The sequence below is a fragment of the Phyllostomus hastatus genome, unplaced genomic scaffold (assembly GCF_019186645.2).
Source record: "Phyllostomus hastatus isolate PE091 unplaced genomic scaffold, TTU_PhHast_1.1 phas_contig_40, whole genome shotgun sequence".
NCBI lineage: Eukaryota > Metazoa > Chordata > Mammalia > Chiroptera > Phyllostomidae > Phyllostomus > Phyllostomus hastatus.
In genome coordinates, this window is record NW_025333872.1 from 47,830,706 (window position 1) to 47,857,948 (window position 27,243).

Here is a 27,243-nt window from a genome sequence, read left to right on the forward strand (position 1 = left end):
GGCAGTAAAGTCTCAGACATTTCTCATAGCAATATTTTTGCAGATAAATCTCCTTAGGCAAAGGAAAGAAAGGAAAAAAAATAAACAAATGGGACTACATCAAACAAAAAGCTTCTGCACAGCAAAAGAAACCATCAATAAAATGAAAAGGAATGCACTGTATGGGAGGACATTCACCAATGAATATCTGATAAGAGGTTAATTTCTAAAATATATAAAGAACTTCTATAACTCAACACCAGGAAGACAAACAACGCAAGTGAAAAATGGGCAAAGGACCTGAATAGACACTTCTCCAAAGAGGACATACAAATGACCAATGGACATGTGAAAATATGCTCAGTATCACTAATCATCAGAGAGATGCAAATTAAAACCACAATGAGATCTCACCTTACATCTGGCAGAATGGCCATCATCAATAAATCAAGCATCAAGTGTTGGTGAGGATGTGGAGCAAAGAGGACCCTTGTGTACTGGCAGTGGGAATGCAGACTGGTGCAGTCAATGTGGAAAACAGTATGTAGTTTCCTAAAAAAAATTAAAATGAAGCTGCCTCTTGACCAGTGATTCAACTTCTGGGATATCTGAAGAAGTCTGATACACAAATATGAAAGAATATGTGCACCCCTGTGTTCATTGCCATGTTGTTTACAATCACCACTATCTGGAAACAAACCAAGTGTCCATCAGTAGATGAGTGTATAAAATCCCTGTGGTACAATTACACAGTCGATACTACTTGGCTGTAAAAAAAAAAAAGGGAGGAAATCTTATCTTTTTGTGACAGCATAGATAGACCTGGAGATTTTTGGTAAGTGAAATAAGCCAGTAGAAAGAAAGACAAATACTATATGATCTCATATATATGGAATCTAATCAACAAAATAAGCTGATGAACAAAGTGGGAACAGAGGCATAGATACATGGAACAGATTGACAGATACGTGTGTGTGTGTGTGTCTATCTGTCACAAATAGACCTATATATGTGGAGATAGCCAGAGGGAAAGGAGGGTGGGGGTAGGTGGAGGTGGGCAAAGGGGGAATACATGGGAATGGAAAGAGTCTTTGCTTAGGGTGATGGACATTTGACACAGTTGCAGGTGATTTGTTGAGTTGTACACTTGCCACCTGTTTGAATTTTGAACCAATGGCACCCCAACAGATTCAATAAAAATAATTAGACATACTTAATTTGCTTTAATATTTAAATTAGCTTCCTGAATAACTTAGATACATTTTAATAAAATGAAACTATAGCTCTGAGCAATACATTTTATTAAGCAGAAAGGGTTGCTATCAGGTGATAATTATAAAACAGTTTAAGTGAAGACTAAATGCTGTAGCCAACTTTGTGTAATCCATGAAAGCCCCTTTTACAAGCACATCCCAGGAAAGTGAACCCTTGGAAAGTACCTTCTCAGTCTTCCCCTCTGGAGCCTCAGCGGGGCTCCCTTCCGGACAAGGGAAACAGGATGGTACCACTTAGCTGCTCTTTTTCTCTTTTACCCTTTACCAATTTGCCTCAGCTGCACAATGAGAAGACCCCAAGGAAAATTTGCAACTCTTTTTCTACTGATCTCTTAGTTTTCCTCTGGGGTGTGTGTGTGTGTGTGTGAGTGTGTGTGTGAGTGATGAGGGTTGGGTAGGACAAATGGTTGGTGGTTGTCACACACTGAGTAATAAATGGTGTTCATCTTTCCTGTACAAAATGCATGTATACATATAGATTCAGAATAAGTGGCATGTAATGACAGGGGCCCTGGGTACACTTGCAGTCTGTTCATGGATGACAGGTTAGAATATTCTGCTATGACCTGTCCTGAGCATCAGGATCTGAAGGAGCTTCCTGAGCCACATGTTATCAATATATTCCAGCATCTCCTACTTTACAGCTGTTGGTGGCTGCACAGTTCCTGCTATCAGTTCAGGCTGAACTGTTTGCAGCCTGAAGTCAGCTGGCCCCACTTATCCTGGTTAACCCAACCCGGTGCTACTTTTGGCATGGATGCTGTCCTCACTGTGCTTCCAGCTTGTGCCTTATCCCCTGGCATGCTTCTTCACTTCTCTCTGTCCAAAATCTGTACACCATCATTGAGCTCAATACTCATTTCCTCCATGAAAACTCCTGATTAGCCAGACCATACAATATTTTTCCATATCTTAGATGTCCTTATCTACTCCACCACTCAGTTTGCTACACAGCTATGTAGTGTTGCCTTCTGTTCCTGGTAATTTCATGCCTTTCCTTAACCAGAAAGCATCTTAATGGTAGAAACTATGCCCTGAAGTGTTAGCACTGGAAAGGACATTAGTATTGAAATCCTCAGCCTTTTATTCCACCTCAACAAGTCAGTAGCAGTGACTTGTTGAAGCTTTGTGAGTGTGTGTGTATTCAGACTATCCACCCAGTGTCATCAGAATCTCAAGGAGGGAGAGAAAGAGGTGAAAGTAGGAAGTTAAAAAAACACCCCTTCCCCCTGGTGATTCTGATGCCACAACCTCTTTGCCCACCTCCATCACTAATCCTCTGGTGTCCCCATTCTGCTGAGAATTACTCACTAATGTAGAGTGGCTTTGGAGCTATCCTGAGTAATATGTAGGTGCCCTGTCTCACCTCTCCTTTGTTTGCATACTGTAGTTAAAAATTAAGCACCCAGTGCCAGAGATTTAGAGGAGGGACACTAGGTCAAAACAGAAAAGAGAGAAATGAGGTGGATTATCCATGCCCCTCTCTATCCACACACACACACCTTAGCTACACACACACCTACACACTTACACGTATGTACTCCCACACATTCTCATTCCTTTTTCCTGGGGTAGGGACTATGATGGGCCCATTAATCTTTTTCTTTAAATAGATTTGGTGTATGGTACTTGTAGATTTTATATTCCTCCAGAACCAGTTGTTAAAGGGTTTGGTCTCCTGGCATTGGTCACACAGGATTCATGCTGTAGTAAGATTTTTACTTCTGTTTCAAAGGAGGAGAAAAACTTTATACTATTCTGCCAGGAGATTCTCACCTGCACACAGGCAAACATCTCTTTTACCTGTTTGTGCTGACCCCTGCAGCTGGATAATTTCACATAGGCTGTAAGAACTCTACAAAAACTGGTGATTTAGTTGTATCACTCAACTTTTCACATGAGAAAGCAGACATCCCGGGAAGTGAACTGGCTTGGGCGGGGTGGCTGGCAAAGCTGGGCCATCACACAGGTCTCCCGAGGCCTTGCCTGCATTGGTCTGGCTGCTTTGGGTTCACAAGCCCTACACTGTCTTACACAGTACACGTTTCATAAGCCTTCACTTCTATTTACAGTTAAGTACTTTGAGCTTCCTGCTGTTTTTCCCTTGCCATATGCATAGACACTCAGTCACCGCAGCCATCTGGGGGAGGGAAAAGGCTTATCTGTTAGAGAAACAAGGATGCAGATACATTCTTTTTATAATTGCACAAAATGAAGGTGGTTGAAGGTATGATTTATTTAGCCAGTTCTTCAGAGCTAGATTCAAAAGCCATTCTCATGTTTGGAAAATATTTCATTTTGTATACATTTTGGAATACATTCATTCTTTATCCATCAGTGGTCTCACTTTTCAGCATGTGTCTCTGACTTTTGTAGCTCCCTGAGAGCTGGTATAACACTGGCATTAATTTGACCCCCGGCTGTATCCTTTCCCTGTCAGTTCCTGGCCTTCAGGCTGTTGCTTATGGTTATATCAAAGATGGGAGCAGCTGGAATCAGATGCCTGTGATTATTAAGATGGTAATTACTGATCATGCCAACACCAACAATATTAACTGGAACTTAAATAATTGAAAATGTTACCTAAGAGGCAAGCTTAGATCAAGGTGTTAGAATAAAATGCATTATCAAGTCTTGCCCAAGCAATAGTAAAATGTTTTCATTCATGTTTTATTCAGATATTCTGGCTAAAAATGCTCTGTAGAGATAATAAACTTTCTTGATTTTAACCAGTTGTCTTTTTAAACTTTTTTAATAAAATGGAATTGTATAGTAGGATCTGGAGGATGCTATTTTGGTTTTCTTGGATATCTCAGGTTATTAGGAGAGAAATGCCCCATCTGCCACAATAGTAGCATGAGTTTGATGAAGCTGTACACTTATACTCTACCTCATAGTTTAGAAAGTACTTTCAAACTCACTTCATTTAACCTCAATGGAGGTATTGTAGAGGAGGTGGTTTTTACCCCTCTGTGATGGAGAAGTTAATGCTGGCTGAGAAAGGCAGTGATTTGTTCAAGTTACGTGAATAATAAGATGTGAGGGGTTAGAATATAAGATTTGTTTATGATTTCATAACATGTTCCAAATCTGTGAGGTGGTAGAAAGCCCTGTGATACACTCTTGCTATATTTCTTACACTTTTCAAAAGTGTAAGAAATACTGTTTTCTTTGGTGACATCTTCTGAATCTGTTCTTCCTCAGAAGAGTAAACAATCACAGGAAGGAAAACATTCTTTTAGTGGAATGGACAAAGAACTTTCTTCATTGGAAGAATGATTATCTTTGCCCTTACATTTTTAATACTAAGAAGATAATACTTCTTTGAAAACTTTTTCACTTGTCAGGTATGACTTCTGCCCTGTATTGAATAGTTCCAATATTTTGTACTGAATTTGTAGATCTCTTATTATGAACTACCTTAAACATTTTTATTTCAATTTGAAGAATAGGGATTTCCTCGAGAAATTTTATGTAGCTTCCCATACTTGTTTTAATATAGTTTAATTTTTGAAAGATTTTTTGTTTATTTATTTTTAGTGAGGGGAAGGGAGAGAGGAAGAGAGGGAGAGCAACATCAGTGTGTGGTTGCCTTTCAAGCACCCCCTACTGGAGACCTGGCCTGCAACCCAGGCATGTGTCTGGATTGGGAATTGAATTGGTGACCTTTTGGTTCGCAGGCTGGTACTCAGTCCACTGAGCCACACCAGCCAGGGCCCATACTTTATTTTTATTTGTTGCTGTTTTTCATCATCACCCCTCATCACAGCACATTGCTGGGCCAGCTCTTTGTGTGAGTTGTGGACCACGCATAGCCGGGCCAACTCCAGTACTTTCCACTGTTCACCAGGATGCCACGTAACCCCTAACTATGCTTTCCTTCCAAAGAGCTGGAAGTCCACATTCATTTCCCCTAGATCAGAAGTCCTAGCATGTTTCCTAATATTGGGGCATATCTGGAGAACTTGTGGGGGTATGCCCTTCTGGAGATCATAGACTTTGTGGAGAGAGTAAAAACTTGCAAGCTTAGTTTTAGCACCAGAGGCCAGTGTTAGAGTTAAAGGTTGGTTCCAAGTACAGCAGTGTGTTCTACCCGGGCTTTCTCCTTGCCCAAGTCTACCTGGATTTAAGCCCAAGTTCTGGAAAGAGGGAGATTCTTTACAAAGAGCAGAGAAGATAAAAGAGCATTGTTGGACTGAAACCCCCATGGCATCCTGAGGGCATGGTGGCATTGGTGAATGGGACAGTGCTGGCACTTAGAACTTTAGTCACTGTAGGAAAGGGTACTTATGGGCAGTGACTCCTTCAGAGAATTGGCTTTGTAGCATCTGGCAATGTCGCAGGTTTTACTGCTGTCCTCAGTGATTTTGTTATGAACCTGTGCCCGTTTGGTATACGTTCAGTGGATTCAACAGTGAGCATTGATGCCTGGAGTAGACAAGTAAGAATATAGAGGCTGAGAGGACAATTGTGCTTTTGAGAGCCTAGGAGACAAACCCTGGAACTGATGAGCTAGTCTTCCCCTTGTAGTTAGAGTTTCCACAGTTATGGGTGTGGGTTCAAAGGTGGGAAAGGAATGTTTTAGAGCAGTTTCTCGGATTTCAATTTTTGTTGAAGTGGCTGGAAAGTAAGGGTTTACACAGATGAGAGGGTGTGACTTATTTTGATTTATGAAAAAAAAATATTCACTTTACCAAGGAAAAAACAGAATTAGTAAACTTGCAGACATTTAAACGGTGAGTTTATTTAGGACAAGAATATTTTTAAAACTTTGTTTTAACTGACATATACCATTGTAACCAATCTAATTGAGAGTTGTATTTAATATTTATTTTCACTTCCTGGTAAAAATTATTATTTTTATATGACATCTTCACCCAGATCTTATTTACTTGACGTACAAGATCTTATCTTGCTTGACTTTTTTCACAGCACTTATCTCCTCCTGGTGCACTCTACAATGTACTTACTCGCCATGTTCATTGTCATCTGTCTACTCAACGGTGTGGGAAGCTCCACGGGGTAGGCATTCGGTGTGTTCTGCTCACCAGTCTATCCCAAGTGCCTAGAAGAACTTCTGTAATGTGGTGGGCATGCAACAAATATCTGTAGATTATTGGGTTAAGAATCTATCATTTCACTGCCTGTGAACTTGAAATTATTGTACTTGTTTTATTTTGTTTTCTGACGAATAAACAGTGAGGGCTAAGGTCCTGGAGAATTCTTTTATGATATTGATCACTGGGCAGGTTTACGTATGGGGGAGGACATGGTAGCGGCAGGTCACTTCTGAATTTGTGGTTTTCCTCTTTTCTTTTTGCCCTTCCTAGGACTTGAGCTCAGAAGCAGATTCTAATCCTGCTCCCACAGACCCGGTAGTGTGTCCTAATGAGATAATGACTTTCTGTCTTCCTTTCTTTCCCTTTCCTGTTCCTCGAAACAGATTGTTTCATACTGTATTTATTTAAAAAGATAATGTTTGACTTAAATGAGAAATGGCTGACAAGGGAAAAGGAAAGGAAGCGGCCATAAAATGAGCCGTGAACAATAATAGAAAAGTGCATACTGTTAGGTTCTAGATGTTTACTGAGTGGGAACATGTGTCATTCTAATTGTTCTTGGCAGTCATCATAAAATGTGAGGCTTCATTAGTTTAGTTACTTGGTTTATAGCATTTATGAATAGAACAAAACAAATTATTGAGGAGCACCAATACAATTAATTTCTTTATAGTAGGACCAGAAAGAAATCTCTCTTAAGATTCTCATTGAAAAGGAAATCGTGTAATAAATGTAATGAGCAATGTTTTACACATAGGTATCTTTATGGGGTTATCACCTTCTCTGAGGCTTTCATTTACCTAATACTTCCATGTACTATAAGGATATTGTAATTCAGGAGTTCTGGTGGTGAAGTAAGAAAAGGCTGAAGTATGTAGACTTTCTTAGTCTAGCATAATAATGATGACAGCTAACACTTTTGTAGATTTTATGTTCTAAACACCATTCTTAGTCTTTTACTTACACTGACTCATTAAACCCTTATAACTATGTTGTGAGATAGGTAGTGTTATTACCATTACTTTCTAGAATCAGGAAGCTGAGGCATAGAAAGGTTAAGTACTTCCCCAAGGTCATGTTGCTGCTGGTCTGGGAGTGTAACCAGCCAGTTTGACTACAATGCTTGCTCTCTTATCTTCGTGTGTATACCTTTCTGGAACCCAAGGCTAGATTTTGAGGGTCCACAAGAGAAATGGTTATGCCATGTATTTTCCAGGAAATTAACTGTTACAGCTGCCATCTTGGAAATTATTGGGAAATTATTTGAGATTTTACTTTCTGGGAAATCTCTGTAGTCAGCTATTTCTTTGTTGTGAATGCTGGATCATAATCTATAATGAGAGTGTGGACTCCAGCTATACTCACCTGGGTTCTAATCCTGTGTATTATCTCTGTGAACTTGGGGAAGTTACTTCATCTTGTACCTTAGACTTGTGGTTGGGTTCATATCCTCTGCTTGGTAGATTAATGTAGGTGGCATTCCTGGAAATTGGTCTCCAGAGAGACCAAAAGTATTTTTAATGGTATATGGTTAACAAAATTATTCCACTAAGACATTGGATAATTCCTAGGATATAAAGAAAATATTTGTGATTTAGGTAGGCAAGTCTATTTTTTGGTGATACACAATTATTGAAACCGTGGGTACAGTTCTATCATACCTTCTTCATGAAATGAAATAATAGTTTTGTTTACACTAACAGTATGTGGGTATAGCACAATATTCTACATATCCTACACACACAGGATATCACCAAAGGGCATTAATACCTTCATTAAAAAATACACTAAAAGAACACCAGCATGATGTGAATCTAGATTTCGTGCATTGGGAAAACTAGGATTGATAAAGGGAGGATTCTTCTTCAGTCATTGTGAAATATCAGACATGATGGGTTTGACAGCCACTCTTCCCCTCAACCTCCCCCACACTATTCTCTCTGAGATCCGTCCTCCCACTTGCTGAGCTCCCCCAAGCCTATTGACTGAGCCCAGAAAACAGACTCCACTCTCCTCCCCTTCTGACTCATGCCAAAAAGTCATGTAGAAATTCAAAACATGTCTCAAATCACAACACATGATGTGGAAAACTTTCTAGTCTCTGACTTTGGAATATTCTTTAGTATTTTGACATTTGTATAGTCAAGAGATATATTTAGACTAACCTCATTTCCTGAGAGGCTTTCCCTGACCACTCAAACTAAGTGCCCATTGACTTCATTACGTTACATTATTCAATATAAAACCCATTACTATCCAGTGTTTTCTTGTTTTCCTACTCAGTGTTTCTTCCCCCTTGAATATTAAGTGCTGTGAGAATAGGGATATTGTCGGTCTCGTTTTAAACTGTGTCCTGGAGGATGGCATGGCACACAGGGTTAACGAACATTTTGGAATGGATGAGTATTCCTGACGTCCTCACACATGGTACTTCATGTGAACGAGGTCTCCATGGCTCCAGTCTTTTCGTTCTGTCATTGCAGTCTTTTCTGCCAGCCTTCACATCTGCCCACGTTTATCATCATTACTCATTAACCAGATCCAGGGTCTCTGAGTCCATTTCCACTGTTGCCACCATCTTTTTGTATAATATCGACTCGTTTCAAATTTGTTAAAATTTGATCGTTTCCTTTTTATTTTTAAAAAGTTATTAACATTTTCTACTTGACTGAATCATACAGAACAGAGTCGTACAAATTAATGACTTTTCTTATTTAATTTCATAAGAAAATGTCTTAGGAGTTCCCCAGTGAGATGAATGATTTTGCATTGTTTACAAACACATATTCACAGTGTAATTGGTATTGTGATTCAGAAAGTACAACATTCTTATCTTTAGTTCCCTCTAAATTTGAATATTTCTCAAAGGTACTTAGTGATATTAGTTAAAATTAAGGAAAAGAAACTCAGTATGTCAGTGGTTTTCCAATGACTGTTGGACCTTAAAAACTGTTGCTCAAATCAATATTCTGTGTTCTCTTTGATAATTATAAACTTGTTACTTTAGTATTTTGAGTGCTCATCAGTATTAGTATTTTCAGAGTGCCTCTTCTTGCTGCTTTATTGTTATTCTGTATAGCAAATGCTGCTTTGTTATTCTGTATAGAGGAGGAAAAAATATTTTTCCTCAACCTCTCTGAGTTCTCAGCTAGGGTCCCTGTAACAAAAGACAGATTGACAAGAGAAATGCACATAGATGTATTTACTATAAGTTTTATGTGACATGGGAGCTGTCATACAGAAGTGAGACCCCCAACAAGTGATTAAACCTGAGCATTTTATGCTAGTTTTGATGAGAAGGGGGAAGTCTTGGAAAAACGTGATAGTACAGAACACGGTAGGAGCCAAGTGCAGTGAACCAGGGGAAACAGCAAGGCTGGTTCACTCAGATTCCTCCCAGCACCTTGGCATCAGGAGGGTGCCTCTCACATGAGGGTTTAATGACCTGCCTCTGGGGAAGGTCAGAAAGGCCTCCTACCCATGCTGTTGTTTCTCAAGTCCCTTCAGCCTGAAATACTGAATATGCTAACGTGCCATATTTGGGGTTGTGTGTCCTAAGCCTCCTCATACATAAAGTGGGGCAATGTATTATTGTCCTAAAATTGATGACTCTTAGCCGTGGGGATTTTGTTAGTCAGACTTTTAAAGTCATGTTAATTTTTAAGTGAAGATGAAATTTAAATTTTTTTTGGTCCTGAAAAGAAATTGTTAGGAATATATATGTATTTTGTAAGAGACTTGGAGTGCTTTATTAGTGACAGAGAGTGGTTTTGGAGGTGTCTGGAACTTCTGCATTTGTAGTGAAAGCCCATTAATCCCCTAAACAAGAAAATTTATATACAATTCAATTATTAGTGTAAGTCTTCTAGGAGCAAAGCTCCTACTAACACAGGGCTGAGTGGGACATGGTCCCTGCCCCTGTAATTCACAGTTAAGATGCCAGTTAAAGTGTATCTCGTCCCAGCTGAAGGAACTTAACCTCATGTCCATGTCCTTTTTTTTACCTTGCATTTCTTAAAAAAAAAAGAAAATTATACTTTAAGAAGTGATTGCTTTTATCACTTGTCATGTTAAAAAAACAGACATTTTGCTTTACAAAGTCATTTTAGTCTTACTCTTTCACATGCATTCCTGGCATACGGTAAATGGTATTTATATGTTGAATGAGTGAGTGAGAAGATGGTTAGTGAATGATTATTCTGTGAATGAGTGAATTCTGTTATTCAGCCAGGTCAGATCTGTGTTTTCATGGAAAACCTAGTATTTTTTTTTTCGGAGAGAATTAACATGTGTATCCCTGGCTTTGCAGATGAGAAGTACAGTGCACTCAAAGAAATGGAGGCTCCTGAGTTATACTTTTATAAAATTAGCACCCCGCACTAGCTGGAGATGCAGGAGAGCTCACTGTTGAAGAAGGTGGATCCTGGAGGTGGACTGCCTAGGTTTTCACCCTGGCTCCTATGCTGGTTGTGTGACCTACCTGAAGTTACTTACTGTTTCTAAACCTCAATTTCCTAATCAGTACAATGAGTATAAATGGGAACTTACCCAGACGGCTTCCTGTTTAAAGATAGCTGGTTGAGCACATGTCTGTAATGCATTTCCAGCTTGTACAGGGTTCTTATTTTACAAAAGTATAACTTGGAAGACTTCTTATCTTTTCATGTGCTGTACCTTTTATTTGGAAAGCCTTTTCTTTTTCTTTGCATTCTTCAGTGCGTCTTCATTTGACTTTCCTCCACCATTCTAACTCCCATCCGTCTCCTCTTGGAGGCCAGTGTGGGCAGCAGAAGGTAACTGAGCTGGACCCGACGTTAGCTTCACCAGCCACTGGTTTGTTTTCTTTTTACCTCAAGCATTTGTGAGTCTTGTGAGTCTCTACTTTTTCTTCTGAAAAATGGGCCTATTCAATTCTTACGATGCTAGATCATTGCAGGGATCAAATGGAATCGTACCTGCACTCCTGGCCTCTTTAATTAGGTACTTAAATCGTAGTGCTTGCCCAGTTCTAATGCTTCTCACAGATGTAAGACACACAACAGCTTTTTAAGGAAAAAAATAGCATTTTAATGGATATATTGATTTAAGGTACAACTTCAATTTGAGAAATTTTAAAATGAGAAAATTATTGTATATCTCTCAAGAGAAGAAAATTCAGAATGCCTTATATTATTAGTATAATGCAAATGTGAACATTATGCCCTTATAAGCTATTTGGAGGGTAGAGTTTAGATTACATCTAGATCATAGGTTGGAGAACTATAAACTATATTTTCTGTTTGTTAGAAGACAGCCATTAGAGGAGACCATTCATCTACTGTCTGATGAATAACTTATTTACACAGAGTTTTCTAATTATGTAATTACATAAGTGAAGCTTATTGATGTTTTCACCATACAATAATGTTATTTATCATATAAATAATTTGCATATCAGCAAAAGTTTCAAGATCTACATTATGCCATCTATAAAGATGCAGATGGAAGATTTAATTTTCAGTGGCATGAGCTCCATAAGAAATTCTTTAATAAAAAAGTTTTCATGGCAGCATTTTTCAGAAGCACCTTAGGATGTTATAATTGCAGGTTAGGTTATTTTGACAAGACTGTGTAACTGATCCAAGCATTTTATGTTTCTATTCATAGAGGAGTGATGGAGCTAAAAATTAAATTAAAGTAAGAGCTAAAAAGCGGTGTGCTAATGTGACTGGTAGAACTGACTTAAACATTATATTTTATTTTTTAAATTATATTTTATTGACTATGCTATCACAGTTGTCCTGATTTTTCCCCTTTTGCCCCCCTTCACCCAATACCCCCCACTCCCTCAGGCAAACCCCCCACCATTGTTCATGTCAATAGGTCATGTGTATAAGTTCTGCGGCTACTCCATTTCCTATACTGTACTTCACACCCCCATGGCTATTCTGTAATTACGTATTTGCCCTTCTTAATGCCCTCACCTCTTCACCCATTTCCCCACACCACCCTCCCATCTGGCAACCATCAAAATGCTCTGTATCCATGTTTCTGTCTCTGTTCTTCTTGTTTCCTTAGTTTGTTTTTTAGATTCAATTGTTGATAGATATGTATTTTTACCATTTTATTGTTCATAGTTTTGATCTTCTTTTTCTTAAATAAGTCCCTCTAACATTTCATATAATAATGGTTTAGTGATGTTGAACTCATTTAGTTTTTTCTTGTCTGGGAAGCTTTTTATCTGCCCTTTGATTCTAAATGATAGCTTTGCTGGGTAGAGTAATCTTGGCTGTAGGTCCCTGCTTTCCATCACTTTGAATATTTCTTGGCAGTCCCTTCTAGCCTGCAAAATTTCTTTTGAGAAATCAGCTGACAGTCTTATGAGAACACTCCTATAGGTAACCAACTTCTTTTCTCTTATTGCTTTTAAGATTGTCACTTTATTTTTAAACTTTGGCATTTTAATTATGATGTGTCTTGGAGTGGTAGTCTTTGCATCCATCTTGTTTGGGACTTCTATGCTTCCTGGACTTGCATGTCTATTTCAAGGCACATGGCCATCTCCCACACTCTAGACTCAAGGCTGCTGGGGTCCCCACAATACTTATAGTCCCAGGAGTCCAAGCAATTTCTCAGAGGGAAATTCCTTGGAGAGTGGTGGGTTATAGCACCTGGAGAAAGGTGAGTACTGGTCAGAAAAGTTAAATGTGAAAGCCAGATGCTCCCGGGGAGCTGTAGTTGAGAGGCAGCTGTCAGGCCATGGGTCTTCCAAGGCTGGTGGTTTTCAGTCACCTTTGGACCAGCTTTGAGTGGAGCACCAGCTGCCTCAGACCCACTGGCATGGTGGTCAGCAGTCCTGGCACAGCTGGTGAGCTGGAGAAGGAAGAGACTGGTAGACCAAGGCAGCAGTGGCTGGAGAGGGCTGATTTCAACTAAAGAGCAGAGTGATGGCGAGAGGGCAGCTAAGGGCAAGGACCCACTCATAGTGGGCTGTGCCCTAGTTTGCCTTAAAATTTCATGTTGCCTTATAGCTCTGGCCCGGTACTAGGTTCTTGTGGCTCTTGGTCTTGCTGTCTTCAGCACTGTTTCTGGAATACATTCACTTTCTTAGTGTTAGGTGTGTTCAAGAGTGTGGACTCTGAAGAGTCTGCTGGTTGGAAACCTGGTTTCACTACTTAGCAGTTGAATGACTTTCAACAAATTACCTGACCTTTTTATGCCTTAGTATCCTGATTCATGAAAAGGGGATAGTAAAATGCCTAATGGATTAGATAAGGTAAGGAAACCAGTTCCTGTGTTGGACAGTTATTAAGTGCTTAATAATGACTGCCCCATCATCATCATCATCATCACCGTCATTACCACCACTTCGTGACACTGAGAAGCAGCTACACTGCACACATGTGATGGCCTGTGTGGATGGAGGAAGGCTGGCATTTGCCCCACACTTCCCTTGATGTCACCTGAGAGTCTGCCAGTTGGTCTTTCTTTGCCCAGCCACTTTACGGGTGGTCTTTTGTTGGACCATCTGTCAACTAGTAACAATAACCAATGTTCACCAAGTACTTTACGGTTGCAAAGTGCTTTTTGCTTTTGGTTTTAGTCTTACACTGATCCCAAGAGATACCATTTATTACTATACCAATAGTAATGATATGAAGTTTTGGATATGAAGAAACTGAGTCTTGGAATTAACTTACTTAGCTAAAGTTATATGTCTGTTAAGTACCGGATTTGGGACACAAAACCCCCTTTTCTTCTTTATCCATGCAAAGTACTTATTTATTGTACAAACATTAGAAAATACAGATATCCAAAATTTTAAAAAGCTTTCACATAGCGATAGTTATCCTTGACATCTAAAATATATTTTCTTACTAAAGTCATTTTACATAATACAATTTGTATTGATTTATTATTTATTTTTCTCTTAAATAAGTTTTTTCATGTTAATAGCTATATATGTGCACATTTTAAAGTACCACTTGATTCTCCATTGAATGAGATACAGTACATGTTTAATTCATCTGCTAATGTACAGATTGTTTCTGTTTTTGCTGATATAAACAACACTCCAGTGGATCTCCTTGTACATATACTATTGCACACTTATCTGATTAGTTCCATAGGGTAGAATTCTAGATGTGGAATTTAGATCACAGGATTTGCCCATTCTAAGGACTTTAATACGTACTTACAAATTGCCTTCTGGAATGCCTGTCCCAATTTAGACACCTGCCTACATGTATAAGAACATCATTTTCCTCGCTCCCATTGGCCATTATCACTCTTTGGCAATGCGGTTGGAAGGAAATGGTATCTTGTTGATTTATTTGCATTTTTATTACTAACCAGAGGGAACATTTTAATGTTTCCTGTTCCTTTATATCTCTGCTTTGGTGATTTGCTTGTTTATGCTCTTTGTCTATTATTTCCTATGAAGTGATTCATCTTTTCCTTATTGATATGTAAACAGTTTATATATTGGCAATATTAATGAATTGTCTTCTATCTCATGCTCTTTTGACACCATTTATAGTTGTAAAAATTACTAGGATTTTAAAAAATTTCACGGGACTAACAAGCTACACTTCCTCCATTTTGATAATAATTTTTTTAATGAAATGCAGAAACATTTCTTGAGCCCTGCTAACCTCATCTTGTCAGGCTGTACCTGAGGCTGACTGTGACATCCAACACATGCAGTGTGTCTCCCAGCTATGCTCTTATCTGCTCTTTCACAGAGTGTGCTCTCAATATTTCCATCCAGGAGACAGGGAAGGGGAGTCAAACTGGTGGTTATGGAGCACCACTGTGCACCATGCATTTTACCTGATGCTTTCAAATATGTAAAATGTGGAAGAGAATGGTATAGAAGACTGTGAAGCTCTGCTTGCATGAGCTTTCATAGATTTCATGAATATTTGCTTTCCTTTCCTAATTGAAGAAATGTGGTTACATATCCCCTTTTTAAAACAATTAGTGATTTAGTATGTTCCATTATTTAAAAAGAGTGCTTTCTCCCTATTAGAAATAAACATCTGGGATTATTGTGTCAGGCAATGTACATTGGTTTTCTGAACATCCTAGCAAAGTTTGGTGAGATTATATGCAAAAAGATATTTCACCTTTTGCCTTTTGATTTTTTCTCCTTTTCATGGAGTCAGAAGCAATACTTAGTATATTCTTATACACACATAAGAAATTGAACACATATTGTTCTATTGTACAATAGAACACATATTGTTCTATTTGTAACTTCTGTTAAGAACTCCTCTACTATATTTCTTCTATAATTTTCATATAATCTAGATGTTTTGATTTTTAGATACAGTAGTCTCTCCTTATCTGTAGTTTCATTTTTGTGGTAGACTGTGCTTGAAAATATCAAATAGAAAATTCCAGACTGAACAGTTCATCAATTTTAAAGTGTATGCTGTTCTGAGGAGTGTGGTAATGTCTCGCACCATCCTCTCTGTGCTGCCCAGGATGTGTGTCTCTGTTTTGCCTTCTCATCTAATGAATTTGTGTGGAAAAGCAGTTAAAACTGTTTTTTGCAGAGTTCTTAGAGTACATTTTTCCATAGAAACAATATTTAAAACTTAAATGGTAGTTCATTTTTAGATAAACTCATAATAAAGGAATATCTGTGTCTCTGTGTTTTTAAAGTAATAGAGTACCCCCACTTCCCCCACGAAAATCTTGTGTAGGGCCCTACTTGATTTTCTTGGGGATCATTTAATCCCATGTTGAGTTAACCTAAATAAAACATGGAATTTGTTATACAGATCTAGGTTATTTATGTACCCTCAGAGGCAGGAGTGCATGGAAGATCAGAATGTCCTTCCTTTCCATCTCTTGCCTCTAATTGTTTCTCTGTACATCTGCTTTTTCTCTGTTTCCTTCTCTGCAGAATTACTTTCTTGGTTTACTAAGCCACATGACAGAAAACAGAGCTGAAACTAGGGTGAGCCAAATGAGGTACAAAATTTAAGAGGGTACCAAAAAATTCAGTGATGGGAGAAATATTTGAATGTAATATTTCAAAGTTAAAGGTCAGCACAATATAAAAATTTAAAATAAAGGTAGGATTAGTATAAAGATAGCATATTTAGTGAGTTGGTTTCCACATAATAAGGGAATTTATCTTGATTTTTAATTATTGTTCTTTTGGAATTTTTTTATTGTTGTTCCAGTACAGTTGTCCCCACTGCCTCCCACCATTCCCCCTGCCCCAGCCATCCCCTCCTCCCACACCCAATCCTGCCCCTTTGGCTTTGTCCATGTGTCCTTTATACATGTTCCTGACAACCCTTCCCCCCTTCCCCCTCCCACCTCCCCTCTGGTTACTGTCAGTTTGGTCTTTTTTTGAGTGTCTGAAAAATACCGAGTTCAATGTGTCCATTAATTTTGGATGATTTTGAATGAGTTTTTGGATACTTGTTTTTCATTTGCTTACTTATTGGGAGCATTTAGTAATATTAGACTTTCAGAAAGATTAAGGTTTCTTTTTTTCACCTCTCTGTAATAATAATCTTTTGCCATTTTAAAGCTCAAGTGACCATCTCTGTTAGTGTTTGTGTTAGGCTGTGATAGCCTGGAGATTATAACCTAGTTTCCGAAAGGAAACTGTAGCAGTGAGAGGTTACTCACAAAGCCTCTCAGTTAATAAAACAATGTGCCTCACATTTTTTCTGATCCTCTTACTGCTCAGTCATAATAAGTTCATTGAAAATGATGCTCATTTTTAGGTTTGTCAAAACAAATAAGAAATAAATGAAACTATAAATATCCTATTTTTAATAATTGAAGAACAAAAACATGGAATAAAAACATAATTGTGTGAATAATATTCAGAACAGCCTGATGTTCAATAACAATGGAATACTTAAGTAAATTCTGATACATCTACATGAATTACAGTGCAGTCACACCCAACTGAGAGTTTGTGTACCCTATAACAAACACTGCACTTTAGATTGGAAATGCAGCCCTCTCTTTTCTACAAATCAGCAGAAATAGGCACAGTTTTGCGTATTTTTTTCCTACGTGTTTTTAACCTGTTAATCAGTTTTCAAAATATAATTGAGGCGGAGGGGAGCCTGTTAAGATTTTCCAGGTTGGAATTTTGCTGCTTGAATGTTCTAGAAAGCGGGAGCTAGACTCTCTAATGAGAGCTGTTAAGCATAGTCATGGACCATGTGCCAGGTTATTCAAATAATTTACTTTTCTCTTCAGAGTTATACCCGTGATTGAAAACAAAAGCTCTGAAGGGCACTGGAGGATTGGGGCTGGGATTAAATTAATATATGGGTAAGGAGAAGTTTCAAGCTTGGTGACTTCATCCTATTATATATTTCCAACTATGCTAATCCTAAAGCTCTTCTAAGAATCTGTTTTCCATTTTCTACTAATTTTTATCCTCTCTGTATGTTCTTTTTCATCTAGTTTTCAGAAATCTTTTCCTTGAATAGAAAATCATTTTCCTGTGGATGCTAAGCTGAGACATAATTGGTTTTATCTTAATTTCACTAGTATTTGTGTTTGGAAAGGAAGTAAAACCATTGTAAAGGATAGGTAAACCAGTGGTTGTGTTTCAGGACTTTGTAGCTTCATTTTATCAAATGTGAATTTTTCCCTTTGGCCATTTGATGTTTTAATTTTTACTGTAACCCCTAATTTAGCTATTGTTTGTTCTCAAACACATTTTACTTCTTAGTCCCTGAAGGTCCAATAAAGTAAAAAACTTAAACACTTAAAAACATTTTGAACTATTGTTTATTAAAAGAGCATTCGGTCAGAATGTTATATCAACTATAAAATGCACTGGGATTCTAAAAGCCCAGAGTGTGCTTTTTTTGGCATGTAGCTCACTGTGCTTTTCTTTCTTGTCTTTATTCAGCTGGAATGCTTGCTGATTCTGCTTCGAACTTCTAAGGCTGAAACTCTGAGGAACCCAGCTGGAAAATGCCGTCAGAACGCTGCCTCAGGTCAGCCCTGTGGGATATGTCCCTTCGTGGAGTGGTCAGCCCCGAAGTCTTCGCACTGCACATTCCAGGGCCCAGTGCAGAGCAGGGGCACAGCACACATTTGAAGGAATTCAGCAAAGCGGTCCGAGAGTTTGGGAGTTTTGTGTAGTGGCACCAGGGCTCACTGTTGTACGTCATTACATCAGACCTCGACAGGTTCCATCATCCTTGGACCAATACTGCTTTTTGTCTTGTCTTACTTAAGAAGTTAACCTCCCTTGAACAAGAGGTACACTTCTATGAAGGTATAGGATTTAAAATAGAATCAGAAAGCTATGCATATATATGACTGTCATCCCCTTAAAGCAGTCACTGGGGAGCATATGCATATTCTCAATATATCACAGCATTTTCTTTTAATAATTGATTTAACAGATATTTATTGCCCACTCTACTTGGTGCAGAGGGTCCAGGAGTGAATAAAACGGATAAGATTACTGCCCATATAAAATGTATATTCAGTGGGCAGATCACACCAGGCACAATGCAAATATAATTGTGAAAAGTGCTTTGAAGGAAAAGTACAGGATTCACGGAATGAGGAATTGTCTTGGTGAAGAAGTGCGCTCTCTCTAACCTGAGATCTTCGGGAGGGGATGACGTGGGGGAGTGCCCCGGGCAGGAGCATTCCCCACAGTGCAGGGCGGGCAGTTAGAAAATGCAGGGCATGCCTTTGAATGTTCTCAGTGGAGGCAAGTCTACATTCTTTGAGGAAACAGTCATAGGATCTTCAGAGCAAAGGATAGGAGAGGCAATAAACCTATAAATACCTTCTTTATGAAAATATTAAGAATGGGTATGTCTGTGAAATGATAAGACCAGCTTTCTTCCACACCCCTGAAGCTATTAGAGATAACTAGCTCCCCTGAGTGTGTTCAGAAACAGATGCATTACTACAGTCAGTGCAGAGCCTCTGCACGCTCCAGGTGAGCCTTGCTCTAGATCAGTGATTCTCCAAGGGTGATGAGTTTGCCTTCAGGGTACATTGTACATTATCTGGCAACATTTTTGCTTGTCACTGGGGTTGGGGTTGCTAAATACCCTAACATGCGTAGGAACGCCTCCCCCCTCTTCCATAGTGGAAAAAAAAGGATCTAAAAAAGTCGATTTCACTGTCTGGAGAAGTCCTGCTGTAGATTTGGTCTCCAGCCAGCACAGCACGTAGAGACTGTGGTATCTGTCTGCCACCACCTCAGCCAAGTGCTTTATTTTTGCCTTCTAGGATCCATGTGCATTCTTCTGAAAGTGGCATTTACTTTAAATCTGCTATCTCTGTTTTTGCTGGTCAAGTCCCACTGCCATCTCTCCCACATAGCACGATCTTCTCCACAGTGGCCTTTCCTTCTCTGCTCTGACGCAGAGCCCTCCCTTCCCCACTTTCCAATTTCCGCTGTGTCCTATGGAACTATTACCATATCCCTTGCCCTGAAGAGCTCTGTTCACCTCCTGACTTCATTGAGACCTGCCCTCCTAAGGCATCACTTCTCTTGTAGCCCTCCCAAGTGGTGGCATTGTCATTTCCTCACATCTCATGTAGCTGAAGGCTGGATAGAGAGGTTTTTGTCATCAGGGGACACTGTTTTCCTGTGATATCACAACTCCGAAAACTGGTTGTTTGAGAAAGCAACAATGAAGATTTGCTTCTGAAGGTGGTGCTCTTCAACTCTCTCACCTTCACCTCCTATCCACTGCTGTCTGGGTCATTCTCTCTCTTTCACTGAGCATTGACACCTGGCTTTCAGTCTTCTCACTACAAATCCTTTACACCTTCCCAATGCCCTCATTGTTTGCGTGGAGGCTCTGCCCACCTTCATGGCCTTGGATCTTCAACCTGCTTATGTCCAAAGACCTTCTCCCTCCACTGAGCTACTTGCCCCCATGGTCACACCTTGGACCTGGCATCCCCAGTACTTGCTGTATTTCTGAAGCCACTATATCAGCCACTTTTCTCTTACCAGGACCACTTCTCTTTCCAACTTGCCTGTTTAGCTACCTCCATCATGGCTGCGCTTTGACCTTGTTGCAATGTCTCATCTACTGACCCTGCTACTTTCTACCAATCTGTTACCCTTGTTTCCCTTCTTATCTAGTTGAGATTCTATCGCTCCTTTAAATCCTTAATTTCTCTTGCTCCCTGCATTTTTGATGCATTTGCCTGTCAAAATCTCAACTCAGATGAACCCCACTATCCATGTTTTCATGCCTCCACGATCGAGTGGGAATTGGTTCCACTAAATCTTTAAGCCCCAAATACCCACAGTTTTAATATGATTCTGGTCCATTTATACCCTCTTTCTTGATACTCAGAGAGCAGCCTTTCCCACAACTGAGCCCAGCCCTGCTTCTGTGTTTTGAATTCTGTCATTCTGTCTTTCTTATCTTCTCAGCAACCTCTGACTGTGGATTGTCTCTCAACTGTGTTCTGGAGACACAGTTGTGCCTCTGTCACCCTCTCTATGGAGATGAGGCACAGACTTACGCCTCTATCCAAGACCTTTTCCTGAGCTCCAGATGCTACACCATGCCCTCCCTCATCCTCAGGATTGCCACCATTAACCTTCTGTGTAAGGGCATGCTCTCTCCTGCTATGGGATTATAGGACTTCCTGTTCCCCTGCCTGGAAAACTCTTTCCTGTCCTATTTGCTGCAGCCTGCGATGCCAGCCATACTTCAGGGAGGCCAAGTTATTTCACTGATGTGTAACTGCTTTGCTAAATGGAAGGTTCCACAAGGAGTGCTACCAAGTTTGGGTTGGTCACCATCTTACCTCCAGGACCTGGCATGATGCCTGACAAGACAAGTAAATGTTTCTTGAGTATATGACTGAAGGAATGAAACAAAACTATTTCTAATTAAGTTCCTTTCTTCATAGTCTTCTTATTTCTTAATCATTCTGAAAGCATATTATGTCTTCTTTGCTTATTATTTCAACAATTGCTATTAATTGTTAGCATTTATTTTAAGATTTTACAAATTACAAATTGTCCTATAAAAATGAAGTTAAATGATGAGGTCTTTTAAAAGCCTGACCACTTTAATAAATAGGGTTGTTTTAATGATGTATTTAACTTGTATATAAATAGTTTTTATTTTGGCTGTGGAATTGAAGTCATTAGGATATGCACTTCATAGCTCATCGATGACTGAATGGAGACAATCATGGATGATTCTAGTGCTGTTGGCTGTTCTGTCCAGCCTTCTTTCTTCCATAGCCTGTTTGAGAAATGAGGCTCTTTCTGCTCCTTGACTGCTTTGGATACCTAAGTATGTAATACCATGCTGGTGGCCTTACTTGAAAACTACTTGCATATTTTTATATATCTAAATATTAAGCAAACACTGATATAGTGCACTTGAAAAGTTGCACTTGAACTTTTAAATTTGAAATGCAGGATATTTAAAAACCAAACAGCTGTTTTGTAATTTAAATCTTTAAAACTGACTGAACACAATCAAAGTTTATTGTATGAAATTGAGACTCTCTGAGATTTCTCTGATCAAAAATGATAGCTCTGCGAGCTTGAAGTGGTGATTTGCACTAGAGCGGTGCTTCCCTGTGAGGGGCACCTACCATGTCATGGACAGCATGCTCTGCATTTGATTTCTCAGTCTCTGCCAGAAATTTCAGAATGAAAATTAAAGACTTGAAGTCATGAATAGCCCTGTTCCCTAAGACATCATTGATTTATCTCCCTGTCACTGGATGCTGACATGTGGCCAATCAAATGGCTGCTCCCTGGCATCACTAAAAACCAATTTGCTGCTCAGGGAGTCTAGGGCTTCCCTCACCGCTCTGCAGAGCCTGGGCCCTGTGAGGCACAGGCGCAGCCGTGCTAGTCGGCAGCCTGGCAGGGCGCCCAGTGCTCTCGGAGAGTTCAGCTGGAAAGAAGTGAAGGACACATCTCCTGGGAACTTGTACACTGTCCAACAGACCGCAGTTCAACCATATGTATCATTTAACAATTTCAAGGAGTCACAGTTTTTTAAAAGGCAAAAGAAACAGGTAGAATAAATTTTAACTATATAGATTATTTAACCAAGTATATCCAAAATATTAACATTTCAATGTGCAATCAATACAAAAATATCGATGAGCTCTTTGGCAGTCTTTTTTTCATTCTGCATCTGGCATCTGGCATGCCCTTTGGTCGGCAGTCACAGTGCGGCGGCTGTTGTAGTGGACGGTGCAGTTCAGGGGGCTCCTTCCGAGGAGAGGCTGTGGGCCTTGCCTTGGGGAGGCCAGTCCCCTGTGCCCTCACCTGTGACTTTTGAAGTGGCAGCATTACTTTTGTGGAATACCTTCCCCCATTTTAGGATGACACTCAAGTTTGTGTACCCTTGAGAAATATGCCTCATGTTTTGTTCTTTTTCAATAATTTAGGAAGTTGTAGGAATATGATTTTCCTTTTTTCCTTGTTTCCCAAATAATGGAGGGACATTGCTCCACGTTGGGAGGTTTAGTGTGCTAATCTGGTATGAATTATAGATCCCAAGGGAGCCATTTGCCAGCATGTATCTGCTCCCCATCTTAATGTAGACGCAGGACGTCATGGTCGTTGATGCCCCTCCTGGTTTATGGTTCCTGACCTCAGATGGGCCCGCTGTCTTCCAGCTATGTTCTGTGGCCACGCGTGCCTTCACATTTAGAGGGCTGAGGTCCTTTGTAGATTTACATCTGAGAGTGAGTGGAAAGTTACTTTCAGACTACAATAATGACTTGTTGATTAATAGGCCTTTATTTCTTGCCAAAAGTTGGAGTATTTGTTTCTGCTTTTAAGAATTCAAAAAAAAAAAAAAGAATTCCTAACATATTGGTTCTAAAATATTTGGAATTTTGTGTCAAGTTTTGCCTTAAATTTTTAGCATGTTCTTTGCTTTGAGCTTGAATATTTCAAACCCCGCTGTGTTGAAAGAAACAGGTAGGTCCATTCTGGTCCTGTGCTGTTGAACAGGATTGTAACTGTTTCAAAACCTAGCTCTTTATTCTTTGGCAAATTTCAGCTTACACCTTTTTTGTCCATGGCAAGATTTATTTCTGTCAATTGATATCTGAAACTCAAAGACTAATTCAGTCTTGATAAAAGGACATGAATTGTGGCACTATATTTGGAAAATGAGTAAGGAAATATTTTAAGGCAATTATTTTAATATATTCTCTTCCACTACAAATGAAATTTCAAAATACATTTATTAAAATCTTTAAAGTGATATTAAAAGGGAGAAAAGTTATGGGAGTTTCAAATATATTTTCTAAGATTATAAAAAAAACTCTCTATTCCAAAACTTAGACTAAGTTACAGTGCAAAGATAAGCATTTAAATTGTGATTTCAAACATTTCTCACCATTATATCATGTAAATATGTTCATGTATAATATTTTTAAAAGGCAACTTTGATTTTGAGGTTAAATATGCATAGTATAAATATAAAATTAATAGGGACTTTGTGAATTTTTTACTTACCATCATAGATTTTTGACATCCTTTTTACAGATTATTACATTTTTTGCTTTGTCTTTTTTTTAAGCAGGAGGGTAATAATTTACATTACTGTGTTCTTGATGCTAGGTTTTCAGACTGCCTGATCTTGGACCTTTGGTTTTCTATCCGGTAAAGTAGAGATAACGACAGTACCTGGCTTATAGGGTTGTTATGAATATTAAGTGAATTAAGAATAATATATCACTAAGAATAATTCATGGACCATAATAAGACCTTTGAGTTTATAAAATATATGAAAAAATTTTTGGAGGTGGAGAAATTTTTTCAAAAACGATTTTAAAGGTTAGCTTAGCTGATACAATATTTCTGCTACTATTTTATGCCTTTATGTCTTTAATTGAGCCAGGCTCACTAATCTCCATTTTAGGCTTTGCATAGAAATTTTTGGTAAAAAGTTACTTATGCTTCTGAATGCAGTTTTCAATTGCTGATTTAAAGTCTGCTGATAGGCTCGATGACAGTAACCGTTTCAAAACCTACTGCTGCGTTTCAACTGAAAATAATCCTCCCACCTTCCCACGAGAACTTCCTATATCATCTCCTCCTGTCAAGGTTTTTTTTTCTTTCAATAGTTCTGACATTTCTGAGGTTCCCCAGTCAGAAATGTCCAATATAGCTTACTGGTACACTCTGGCATTTCATAGGAAGCACTGGCTTCATGTTAAGGAGGTGTACTTCATGCTGAATTGTAATTTACCAGCCAGCTGGCACCACAGGCCCGGCAGAGCCCTGTCAAATAAATTAACCATGCAGTCTAGGCCAGTGTTTACTCCCTAAGTCCCCTGAGTGCCTCTTTCACACTCAGAGGGAGGGAGCGGATGCAGGAATGGCCAGGTTAGGAGAGACGGCACCCAGTTTTCGCATGGTATCTTTGCTCAGCTTGATGGAGAGTCCACAGACCTGAAACAGGGGGTGATGGCCCTTATTCTTGATCTGGGTGTAATTTATCACTGGTGCAGCTCACCCCTCTTAGTGCAGTGCCAGCTCTGAGAGTTTAGCGCATGGTGGAGATTTCCACACACTAGAGCTGTGATTGTTCATAGCTGTCTACATAGGCAGCTTGCATTTTGTGTTTGTGGCATTACTATTACATTGTTTTAGGAAGATCTGAGGTTTTGCCTAGGGGTTTTGAAAGGACATAGGAAGAATATTTTAGAATGGGGTAGGGAATGAAGAAGTTTCACAATGGGTAAATTTAGCAACTTCAAAAAAAGAATAGGAAATAAAATTGTGTAGTCATTCATAAATCTAGTACAAGGATCACATATAGACACTGATGGCTGAAATTGCAGGTATATTTTACTTTCAGGCTTAAATATTTTTCACTTACGATGGCATTTCTTTTGATGTTCATAATTTCCCGAGTTTACTGATATGCAGCTATGATTTCATCAATAGCTTTTCACATGGAATGGTCACTGGCAGACCTTAGTTTCTCTCGCCAACATTTGCTCAGTTCCATTTTAATTATTAATAGAATATTGTGTGCTGTGGGGGACCAGGTAGCTGCCTGGATCTGCGGTGGTTCAGGCAGGTCCCATGGATTCCATGCTGGGTCAGTGCATGGCTGTGGTCTCGTTCTGAGCTTGCGTGATCCCCACACAAGAGTCACAGAGCTGAAGATGGAAGCAGAGAGTCCAGGAGGGGCCTCGGAGGAGGCAGAGTCACACACAGACGTGCACAATTTAGGTGCACTTTCACTCAGGTGTGCATGTACCGAGGAGACAGGGGCCAAAAAGCAGAGGCTCGCGGACCCACAGACATGGGTCAGGGCACAGACACAGGGACACACCCACAAACAAACTCAGAAAGAGAAGCACTAGTGGGAAAGAAAGAGGACCCTGAAGGGATGAGGAGAAGTCTAGAAAAGGAGAGCAGAGCATGGTGGAGAGAAAGACAGTGGGGGAGTGCGGAGGTCCCGCTTCTGCAGTGTGCTGGAGCCCGCATTCTCTAAGTCCGTGAGAGGGAGTGGGGGAGCCCTGGCAGCCAGGTGGGCAGGGTACACGAAAGCTGACTTGATTGCTCTTGTTCACAGTATTCAAGAAATGCTGACAGGCCAGAGGCTCTGCCACTCCGAATCCCACAATGACAGCGTCCTGGCGGCGCTGAATCAACAGAGGAGTGATGGCATCCTCTGTGACGTCACCCTGATTGCTGAGGAACAGAAATTCCATGCTCACAAGGCAGTCCTAGCCGCCTGCAGTGACTACTTTCGGGTAAGTTAAGGTTGTTTGTTTCTCTTAAGATGTCAATTCAACAGAGGATGATAGAGTTTCCTGAAGGGTCCCACAACTGTCAGCCAGTTAGAAGATAGTTCCCAGAGTTGTGCACATTGGGGCCTTTCCTGGGCAGAATGAGTTGGGGGCCCTGTTGGAATCCTCTCTCACCTGAGTACCTGGATGTCCTTCCAGTGGGACTCCCAGACCTCTGCATTGTGTCTGAGTTGAGGGACATTTAACATTTGACTACTATAAGAAAGGGTGGCATTATAGTACTTATTAATGCGGGTGTGGGCTGGGGGTAGGCCTTCCTCCCTCCCTCCCTCCCTCCCTTCCTTCCTTCCTTCATTTGAGAGAGAGAGAGACAGACATTGACTTGTTGTTCCACTTTTTTATGCATTCATCGGTTGCTTCTTGTACGTGCTCTGACCTGGGATCAGACCTGTAACCTTCACGGATCAGGACACGCTTTAACCAAATGAATTACCCGGCCAGGGCCTCGATGTTTCTAGATTCAGGATAAGAAGGACAATCTGAAAACAATTTATTAAAATAAACAAAGTCCCTAAAGATATGGGATGTCTCTGATTTTTAATTTTCTATGCATGTTCTTGTCTTAGTGCTTTCCAACTCTCTGCTCTAGGGACAGAGATGCAGTGGGACCCACGGGCCTTTCTGGTCAACATGAGTGTAGGCACATTGTCTCGTTTATGAGAACTCTGGAGTCAGGTTCCTAGTGGCTCATGAAACGTAGTGACGTGTCTGTGGTTTTTTTTAAGATTAATGTGTACAGTATGGTGAAAGCTCGTTAAATGCCATTTAGTTAGTACTTCCTGTGATTCAGGTGGTGTACAAGGATTGTGTGTACATATCTCATTTGATCCTCACAACAACTGGTTTTACAAACACATAGGTGTACTATACAAACCAACATTTTACATATATGGAAACTGAATCTGAGAACTTAAATAATTTGAGATAACTTCGAGGTTGAGTAATAAGTCACACAGTTCCTAAGTGGCAGATCTGGAATTAAAATCCACGTCTGACTCTTAATTAATATGCTTTTCTACCTCTCACATGGACAATCATTAACCAGAATATTTTGAAATATTAATTTCTGAATATACGTTATTTAATTCTATTTTCAATGTTATATTGCTTAATAATTTCAAAACATAGCAGCATATAATTTCTATATA

At 39.6% G+C, this 27,243-nt stretch overlaps 1 protein-coding gene across 1 annotated transcript in view; it reads left to right on the top strand.

The window, feature by feature from the left end:
- The window catches only part of KLHL32 (kelch like family member 32), a 184,603-nt gene that overhangs the window by 13,914 nt on the left and 143,446 nt on the right, over positions 1 to 27,243 (top strand). Inside the window, exons 2-3 of the mRNA XM_045843238.1 lie at positions 18,195 to 18,282; positions 25,858 to 26,038. Of these exons, the coding sequence (XP_045699194.1) occupies positions 18,260 to 18,282; positions 25,858 to 26,038 (204 nt within the window). The 5' untranslated portion in view covers positions 18,195 to 18,259. The remainder of the gene's footprint in view (positions 1 to 18,194; positions 18,283 to 25,857; positions 26,039 to 27,243) is intronic.